The sequence below is a fragment of the Osmerus eperlanus genome, chromosome 19, assembly GCF_963692335.1.
Source record: "Osmerus eperlanus chromosome 19, fOsmEpe2.1, whole genome shotgun sequence".
Classification (NCBI taxonomy): domain Eukaryota; kingdom Metazoa; phylum Chordata; class Actinopteri; order Osmeriformes; family Osmeridae; genus Osmerus; species Osmerus eperlanus.
In genome coordinates, this window is record NC_085036.1 from 11,619,487 (window position 1) to 11,629,696 (window position 10,210).

A 10,210-nucleotide genomic window follows, 5' to 3' on the forward strand; every position below is an offset into this window, starting at 1 on the left:
TGGTGCAGTGGCAGTGTATGCAGGCCTGAGTGTATGGCACGACGCACGATCCTCGGTTCGAGTCCTGCATGTGGCAGTGTTGGCATGTTATCGCAGGCCTATCAGTATTCAAGTTTTCTCGGTGTCGCTGCTACTGCACGCGTGTGTCACTTATGTGGGATGAATACATATTTCCTCGAAGACTCAGCTAATGCAATTAAGCGTCAACGTTGGACCAAGTTCAGAGTCAGAAAGCATAGGATGAATAGCGTGTTTTACTTAGAACATTTAACCAGAGCAACATAACCTGAACCGACCTCTTGATTTGCAGCTCTGACCACTGAGATATACCCTCTCCCTCAAGCTCATTAAAATTAAATTAGTCCCTTTAGTATCTCTTAAGCACAGGACAAATATTGACCTTGGCGGGGGTCAAACATTTGGGAAAACCAAAACAGATTATGTAGCTTATAACTCAATAGTTTATTGAGAGAAAACAAACGTAATGAATGTGTCTAGACTGGTCCACGTTTAACTTTGGCTTAACATTCCTCATTTTAAAATGCATGAGGCTATTTTAGTTCAATAGCGGCAGTCATTTACACTAGATGATTATCATTTAATCAGTCATAACTGGACTCGCGAAAGTCGCTTGTGAAAAGTAGTAGGCTAAGTAATGTAATAATATTTACATTGTCTTAAGCGAATGATTTACTTTGGGTTTCATATGCAAATGAAAATAGCTAAAAGGCAAATTTATCTGCGAGACCACCAGCTGACAAGCGTACTGAAAGCTTAAGCGGGCGGAGCCGTCATCACAGCGACTTGAAGAAAACCGCCAACACAGACCAACCCAGTGGGCGGAGATCTGCGGCTTTCAGGTCCCTTTTCGCACCCAGCATTTTTCCATCCCATCACTATTTCGAAGGAATGTGCGTTGCAGTTTGGACCTAATTGTTTCACGGTGAACCGGACCACGCTGTCGAATTAAAAGAGTTACTCTCGTGTGTTGAGGGCTGAATGGTAGGCTACGGGAGCTGTTATACGGTACCGACGACGGGACGTGTCTGTGGAAGTATTGTTTCCCCAATTTCCTCTCAACTACACTGAACTTTGAAACCCAGTAATCTCACCTGCGTATTGAAGTTACATTGAGGAACTACAAACATGTAAGATTAACCTATTTTAACCTCGTGTGGGGCTCTTAAAAATAATTTACAACTGTTCCTGTGTAGACCATAGTTGCCAGAGCATTCAGTGCTAAAAATAGCTCGTTACTTGAGAGGTGGTCAAATGGAATATTGCCTACTATAGGCTTCGCCTTTTTTTGTTTTGTTTATTATTATAGGCTAAATATTATATGAATGTGTATTTGTGTGTTTTGTTTGTGCACTGTATAGTTAAGCCTATTGATGATACAGACAGTAGGATATTTAAACCTTTATTGTCAAATTTGGTGAAGTATTGATCGTAAAAAAAATCATGATTTAAAACATTCCAACATTCCGACATGCCATCCGTACAGTTTTGAATTTCAAACATATTTTTCATGTTGGTGTTTGCCCTGTCTTAGAAATTCTCCTTGGGCAACTATCCCGTCATGTTTTCACTGACAGTCCAGTTGTCACGCTTGTCGGTACCTCATAAATTCAACTCTTCCTGTCGTCTCCTCAGGGGTCAAGCCGCCACGCAGAGCAGGGAGGAACTGTGCTAGAACCGGACTCTCAGCACCAGATGTGGACATAAGAAACCAGAAAATCCGCCTTGTGGAATTTACAAAGAAATCGATTCTATCAGTGTCAGTGTTATTATTATCCAAGAGGCCGTTTGAGAGATGGCGTCCAGCCTAACGTGTGCGGGTGTCATATGGGCGCTTCTCTCGCTGCTGTGCGCCGCCGCGTCCTGCGTCGGGTTCTTCATGCCCTACTGGTTGCTAGGGTCTCAGATGGGAAAGCCCGTCTCCTTCGGAACTTTCCGCCGCTGCTCCTACCCAGTGCGCGACGAGGCGCGCGGCGCCACGGTGATGCTGGAGCAGTGCGGCCGCTACGCGTCGTTCCAGGGCATCCCGAGCCTGGAGTGGAGGATCTGCACGGTGGTGACGGGGGTGGGCTGCGGCTTGCTGCTGCTTGTGGCGCTCACCGCTCTCATGGGCTGCTGCGTGTCCGAGCTCATCTCCAGAACCGTGGGGCGCGTGGCCGGAGGCATCCAGTTCGTAGGGGGTGAGTACCTGGGATGAGAGGGGGAGGAGGGAGGGGAGCGTGGGGTGAGTCCCACCTGGGATAGGGGGTAAAGGGGTGGGTGTGGTGAGCAAGTCCTATCCTGGGTAAGAGGTAAGGTGGGGGGGGAGTCCTGCTGCGGACAGGGGGTAAAGGGGTGGGTGGATGGAGGGGTTGGGGGAATCCTGTCTTGGATGAGAGGGAGAGGGGGCGAGGGAGAGGGGGGAGAGGGCGAGGGAGAGAGGGGCAAGGGAGAGGGGGCAAGGGAGAGGGGGCGAGGGAGAGGGGGGCGAGGGAGAGGGAGGCGAGGGAGAGGGGGGGAGATGGAGGCGAGGGAGAGGGGGGGAGAGGGAGGCGAGGGAGAGGGGGGGAGAGGGAGGCGAGGGAGAGGGGGGGAGAGGGAGGCGAGGGAGAGAGGGGCAAGGGAGAGGGGGCAAGGGAGAGGGGGGCGAGGGAGAGGGAGGCGAGGGAGAGGGGGGGAGAGGGAGGCGAGGGAGAGGGGGCGCTGTGGTTCTCCTTGTCAGCATGCTGCTGTGTCCTCTAAGAGAGCTGCTCCGGGAGGTCAGCGCTGGAGGGGGAGTGAAGGCATCTGTAAATCAGATGGCACAGTCAGCCACTCCTCTCTTTGTCCCCCCTGCCCGCTCCTCTCTACACTGCCCCCCCTCCGCCTCCCACTCACATTGTTCCCCTATCTGCCCCCCCGCACAGTCTCCCTCCCCCGTCCCTGTCCCCCCCTCACGGTCTCTCCCCCCTCTCTCTCTCAGCCTCTACCTCCCCCCTCCCTCACGGTCCCCCCTTGTCCTCTCTAAAATGTCTCCTCGACCTCCCCCCCTCACTATCTACTCCCCCCCTCACTATCTCCTCACCCCCCTCCCCTCTAGAATGACTTTGACCGCTGGTCTCTCTTAGAGAGCTGTGCTGTATGAGCAGGGGTTGATTAAGTGTGACTTCTAGCTCGGCTTGCGCCGCTTGGCTGCCTCTCTGGAGGCCCAGCCCATTTCATGCATGATAAAACGTCTCCTGACATTAGGTCTCCTGGACAACGCAGCGACAGCTAATCACTTATTCATAGGAGGGGGGGGGGGTAGGTTCTTCTTCTCTGCTCCGTAACGTCGTGTTTAGCCCGCGCCCTCGACTGAGTGCCGTTGGCCACACTCAAGAGAGGGGAGCACTTCCTGTTGAAGGAGAGCACTTCCTGTTGGAGGAAAGCACTTCCTGTTGGAGGGGAGGAGAGTGGAGGAGATGCTGTCTCTCTCAAGGTGCTGTATTTTAGTTCTAGTTGTCAAGACCTGCTCCTGTCTGATGCTCTAATGGGGCTTTCACCCTTTGTTGCTTGTTACAGTAAGTAGTTCAGTGCTTCAGAACCACAGCCCTGGTCTGAGCTGGTCAACTGGTGTTAGAACCTCATCCCTCGGTCTGGTCCGGTTGGTATCCTTGTTCTGCTTGCTTTACCACCCTCTGTGAACCATGCCGTGGATGCCTGTGTTTCATGGTATCTGTACAGGGGCCCCTGGAGAGAAGCTATTAACTAAGGTGGTGTCATCTGGTGTAATTAAATGTGGTGGCTCTGGTGGTATTAACTATGGTGGTATTAAATGTGGTGATATTAAATGTAGGCATATTAACTATGGCTATTAACTAGCTATGGTGAGAAGCTGGCGAAAAGCAATTAGCTTGGAGGCAGTCCCATTCCCTTGAGACTACATTACTGATGTGGTTTCATAGATGTGGCCTGTTTTTTTTGTAATGTCAGCCGTATGGGCTCTCCTCTCTTCTCCTCTCTTCTCCTCTCCCATGCAGGGCCCCATTCTTCAGCCTTGCTGCCTTTATGTATAGCTGTGTATTTCACCGCTGGGGGAGGGGTGGGCATGCAGAGAAAGGGAGAGCTGGAGGAGAGAACAGGGAAGGGGGACAGGAAGTGGAACAGGGAGGAGTAGCAGTATAGAGTATCAGAGCTCTATTGAGTCGCTCTCTCCTGCAGACTGATGGAGGGCTCTGGAGATGAATCCTTCTCAACAGGACTTGGAATGTAACGGAGAATCCAAACCCTTCCCTGCAGTCTGTGGTTTAACTTGGCTCTCCATGAATCTAGTGCTTCTCCTACGGCCGCTCCCCCTTCCCCCCCGATGGGAAGAAATCTCCCCCCCCCCCGCTCCCCCTCTTTATAATCCGATCCTCCTTCTGTAGCGGAATATTGACTCCCTTCCTCCTCCTCCTTCTGTCTCTCCCTCAGTTCCTCCCTCCAATCTCCCTCCCCCTTCCCTCCTTCCCTCCCCCCATCACCCTCCCTATATCCCTTGTCCCTCCCCTTCCCTCCTACTTCCATCCTTCCCTCCTTCCCTCCTACCTCCCTCCCCCCTCCCTCCCCCTTTTATGTTCACACTGTGCTCTCCAGACAGCACCTGTCAGGTGATCTCCCCCCCCCCCATCCACACCCCACACAGACACACCATAGATTGCCGCCTCTGATAATCACATAGGGTGTGAGGCGCACACACGCACACACATACACTTATACCCACACCCATACACACACACCAACACCCACACCTACTCTCTCACACACACACATATACTTACATCCACTAATACACACGCCCCCACACGCACACACCACCACTAACAACGTAACAACAGCCACCCTCTAGTCTGTGTCTCTGACATGCTCACACTAGAGCTCTACCTCATTACTGGCTCTGTTGTTTGATGTTAAATGCTGCTTCAGCTCAGGTACAAACCCCGCTGCTCTGAAGGATGGTTCACGGCTCTCCTTTCTTCTTTCTCCGGTCATCTCCGTTCATCCGCGCTCATCTCTGGCCATCCCAGCGTGCTCCAGAAGAGCCAGGAGGGAGGGCAGAGGTCAACGCTTTCCAAGCAGTGAAAACACCCAGATTTCAAAAGAAAACAGGAGTCGTTTTCACGTGTGACGCTGCAACAACAAACCAGGCTTTCTCTCTCCAGACTCAGATGTGTGTGTGTGTGTGCTGGATTCAGATGTGTGTGTGTGTGTGCTGGATTCAGATGTGTGTGTGTGCTGGATTCCAATGTGTGTGTGTGTGTACTGGACTCAGATGTGTGTGTGTGTGCTGGATTCAGATGTGTGTGTGTGTGCTGGATTCAAATGTGTGTGTGTGTGTGCTGGATTCAGATGTGTGTGTGTGTGTGTGCGCTGGATTCAGATGTGTGTGTGTGTGTGTGCGCTGGATTCAGATGTGTGTGTGTGTGTGCTGGACTCAGATGTGTGTGTGTGTGCTGGACTCAGATGTGTGTGTGCTGGATTCAGATGTGTGTGTGTGTGTGTACTGGACTCAGATGTGTGTGTGTGTGTGTGCTGGATTCAGATGTGTGTGTGTGTGCTGGATTCCGATGTGTGTGTGTGTGCTTGACTCAGATGTGTGTGTGTGTGCTGGATTCCGATGTGTGTGTGTGTGTGTGCTTGACTCAGATGTGTGTGTGCTTACATTTACATTTAGTCATTTAGCAGACGCTCTTATCCAGAGCGACTTACAGTAAGGGGACAGTCCCCCGAGGCAAGTAGGGTGAAGTGCCTTGCCCAAGGACACAACGTCAGTTGGCATGACCGGGAATCGAACTGGCAACCTTCGGATTACCAGCCCGACTCCCTCACCGCTCAGCCAACTGACTCCTGTGCTGGATTCAGATTTGTGTGTGTGTGCATGATTCAGATGTGTGTGTGTGCTGGGCTCGGAGCTGGCCCTGGACCAAACACACCACGAGGCAGCCAGCTGAATGATTAAACATGGATCATTCATCTGAGAGACAAGCATCGGGGGTCTGGGGCCACATTACAGTCACTTACTCTGAGCTCAATATAGATCTGGAAGCTATGGATGGCTATAGCTCAGTGGTTAGAGCATTTTTCTGCAGCCCCAGAGGCCACGGTTCAGATAAAACTAAACAGATAAAAGCGTTAAATACTGAACGAGTATATGATGATTTATTATTCAGACTGTATTTATTTAGGCTGTGAACTCTCCCCACGAAGCCTTCACGTATGTGTACGCGTGTGTGTGTGAGTGGTGGTCAGCTTCTCGACTGGTCAGGGTGGGTGGTGAGAGGGGTCGTCGGCATGGAGACGGCCTGTTTTAGCTGACCCCCCGTGACCCGGGCGAGGCAGGCCGAGACGGGTAGGTCACAGGAGGGAGGGAGAGAGGGAGAGAGAGAGGTAGACGGAGAGAAGGAGAGAGAGAGGCAGACGGAGAGAAGGAGAGAGAGAGGCAGACGGAGAGAAGGAGAGAGAGAGGCAGACGGAGAGAAGGAGAGAGAGAGAGGCTGAGGGAGAGGACAGCTGCTGGAGCTGGAGACTTGGAGGCAGCTAATGTACAGTATCCCTGCTGTACTGTTACTCTGTGTGGGCCTGAAGGGGAGGAATCTCCTCAGATCAGATAACCTCCATTTGTCATCTATATACTCATCAAGTCACTGTGTGCTCGGAAGCCTGGGGGTAACTTGAGCTTAACGTGTCCTTGTCGGGTGGTTGAATGTGACAGAGTATGTGTGATATATGCGTGTGTGTTGTAGCCTATGCAGGGATGTTTGAGTAATACATGCAGGCATGTGTGTGTGTAATGTGTGCGTGTGTGTGTATTGCGCGCTTGTGTGTGTATTGCGTGCTTGCGTGTGTAATGTGTGCGTGTGTGTGTATTGCGCGCTTGTGTGTGTATTGCGTGCTTGTGTGTGTAATGTGTGCGTGTGTGTGTAATGCGTGCTTGTGTGTGTATGCGTGTTTGCGTGAGCGTGTGTTTGCGCTGTGGCGTCTGGTCTTCGCAGGGTTGAGGGAGTGTTTCGGGGGCCTCTGTGTCTGACTGAAGAATGCTGGGAATTCACTTAGAATGCTGGAGGACAACCCCCTAGCAGCCCCCGTCCCCCGTCCCCCTGCCCCCCACCCCCCTCCCCCCATCCTCCATCCCAGAATATTAAGCCCAGACACTTTCCCTGGCAGAGTGACTGTGTAGACCCTTAGACTGCACGCCTCACTGCCTAGGCCTGGTTTCTCTCTGCTAACACAGCGCTGCTCTCGTTCTCCTGATCGCATCTTAGATTTTGTCAGGTGCATTCATGTGTGTGTGGAAAACTGATAAGCTGCAACACAAAACCGGCCCGGAAATATCGCTTTTTTTTTACATTCAGGCGGGGGCAGAAACTGATCTGGAGATAAGATCTTCCATTAACTGTAGATGGCCTGCGACTTGGTTGGAGCTTTTGATTCTGAACAGTTCCGAGGCTCTATTGTGGTTCTGGTTAATCTGCGGTGTTCCCAGACGGCATCTTACACATGCTAATACCCTCATTCCAAGGCTGCATTAATGGTCAGACCAGCCATTAGTCTGAAATGTAAACACAATAGCGACGCCAAACCATGATTATATTGTGTTGTGTGAAAACATGCAGTGAAGAATGTAGCTAGTCAACAGTTTGAATCACAAATACACACAGTTACATTCAGCCCTGTGCTGCAGTATAGTCCTGGCTCTCTAGTTGCCTGGTTCTGAAGTGGTCTTGGTGTTGCTCCTCTGACCTTGTGTGGAGGATCATAGACCAGTAGAGAGAGACCAGCAAAGCGGAGACCAGCTAGCGGTGTCTAAGCTGCTGGGAAGGACGTCTGTTTCGCTCTGATTCCTGAGTATAATGTGAGTCGTGGTCAGAATGTGGAGGGAGAGGGAAGGAGACACCACAGCCCTCAGAGACGCACTGCCTGCCCAGTTAGACCTTAGAACATGTTCAGTTAGACCTTAGAACATGTTCAGTTGGAGGTTAGAACATGTTCAGTTGGAGGTTAGAACATGTTCAGTTGGAGGTTAGAACATGTTCAGTTAGACCTTAGAACATGTTCAGTTGGAGGTTAGAACATGTTCAGTTGGAGGTTAGAACATGTTCAGTTAGACCTTAGAACATGTTCAGTTAGACCTTAGAACATGTTCAGTTAGAGGTTAGAACATGTTCAGTTAGAGGTTAGAACATGTTCAGTTAGAGGCTATACAATGTTCAGTTATAGGCTATAACTTGTTCAGCTAGCAGTTATACAATGTTCAGGTGGCAGTTATTAGGCAGTTATATATTGTAAGGAGGTAGAGTGACAAGAAGCTTGTCTGAGCAGTGAACTCTTGAGTGACATGTTGACTAATTCAGTTGCAGTCCATGTTGGGTTGTAATTTGTAGGTACTAGCTAGGGAGAAATGTCACGGCAGTGGCAGTTAGAGAGGGAGTGAGGAAAGTCTGGAGTTCAGCAGGAATCCCAAGACTGCTGACGGAGGTAGAGAATGAGGGTGAGGGGAAAACAGCGAAACATCCACCGCTATTCCCACCCCCACCCTACCAGCCTACCACCCTACCTCACCACACCAACCCACCACCTCCACCTTCCGCTTCACCCTGGTGGCACCACCCCACCTGTCCTTTACACACAGTCAGAACGACACTCCGCAAACCAGCTGTTTACCAGAAAGTAGCCACCTGGTTGTGCTTGTTAAAGGCACCAGGCCCGTGTGTGCCGTGTTGTCAGTGACGGGGAAGCCAGCCAGACTGCCAGTGTGGCTTTTAAATGAGGGACAGAATGAGGAGGCAAGTCACGAGGCAATTTACAAATGTTAATTATGCAAGCTCTGCCTTACATATCTTCCAGCCTGCAGGGATGATGTGAACTACCACATATGGAATCTGCATGTGATCCACTGGGGTTTGAGCAGTATGAAACTGTCAAAGCAGTAGGTGTTGGAACTGCTGAAGCAGTTTTAAAACTGTGGGCTTTGTGAAATACATCTTCACACCTGGAGTCCACAAGAGAAGTCTGTATTGTTAACATCTCAGGCCGTTTTTAAAGAAGAAGAGAGGACTGAACAGAATGAAAGGCTACAATTCATTTTCCATCCCAGTGAAGAGGGAGATATTCACCCACAGGGAGCGTCGTCAACACAAGCAGAGCTCCACTGTCAACACAAGCAGAGCTCCTCTGTCAATGAAAGGAGCAGAACAAACAGATCTCTGTGGAGTGGATATTTCAAAGGTTTGGTTCTACCCGGTCCAGAACCCAGCACCCAGAACCTGAACCCATAACCTTGGCCCACCAAGGTTTCTAGATCACTCTCTTGAATCAGCTCTCTTAGTTCTGTTACACTGGATCTGAGCTTGTTATCAGCGGTAGTCATGGTTACAGTGGTTCTGTTTCTGAGCTTATGTTCTTAGCTGGTGACAAAGACTTCTCAGTTGTACCATGTGTGTTGGGTGTACCACCAGAGTGGATGAAATGGGGTTGGGTGAAAGGGGATAGGTATAACTCAGTGGTTACAGCATTTGACTGCAGATTAAAAGGTTGCAGGTTCAAATATCCCTGCTTTGATTGAAAGCATCTGCTAAATTAATACTGTTGCATGAATGTACCAGTATGTGAACAAAGAGTATGTGTATCATACTGTCAGATTTAACCGTGTAACTCTGTGTGAGTAGCAGACTTCTCAAGAACAAAAGTCTGTTATAATAAACCTAAGTGTTCAATGAATAGAAAATACAATCTTATTATTATCATTAAGCCTTGCCTGCTACAGTGTAAGCCGTCATACTTCAATATTGAACTCCTGAATGCCAGATCCCTATCCACCAAGGCTATGTTGATGGGTGATTTGATAACTGAGCATGAGCTAGGAGAGGCTTCCTCGGAGCAGCTCTGTATAACTAGATCCATCCTCAGTGTAACTGGATAACTAGACCGTTTCGTCTGTGGTGTGGCAGGAACAGTGCCTCGCAACAATCTGCCATTGTTATTCCCATGAAGCCTGCCTTTGTCAACCATGTGCAGCTTTAAAATGCATTCACGGGCACGCTTGAACACACACTCGCTGACGCTCGCCTTCAAATACAAACACTCACACACACACACTCTCTGACATTCGCCCACGAATCACCACAGATACGCACGCACGCACACAGACACACACTCAGACACATGCTCTGGATGCAGTTGGCCAGCTGCCTGCTCTCTGTTGAGCGATGTTCCTCCC

The 10,210-nt window shown here is 50.2% G+C and overlaps 1 protein-coding gene across 3 annotated transcripts in view; it reads left to right on the forward strand.

Moving 5' to 3' along the window:
• Positions 1-788: 788 nt before the first annotated feature.
• The window catches only part of LOC134039843 (LHFPL tetraspan subfamily member 6 protein), a 12,901-nt gene continuing 3,479 nt past the window's right edge, over positions 789-10,210 (forward strand). The window contains exons 1-2 of one of the 3 annotated variants that reach the window (XM_062485961.1): positions 789-1,148; positions 1,654-2,198. In XM_062485961.1, the coding sequence (XP_062341945.1) occupies positions 1,814-2,198 (385 nt within the window). In that variant the 5' untranslated portion in view covers positions 789-1,148; positions 1,654-1,813. The remainder of the gene's footprint in view (positions 1,149-1,653; positions 2,199-10,210) is intronic. The other 2 variants (XM_062485960.1, XM_062485959.1) reach the window with 2 other exon arrangements.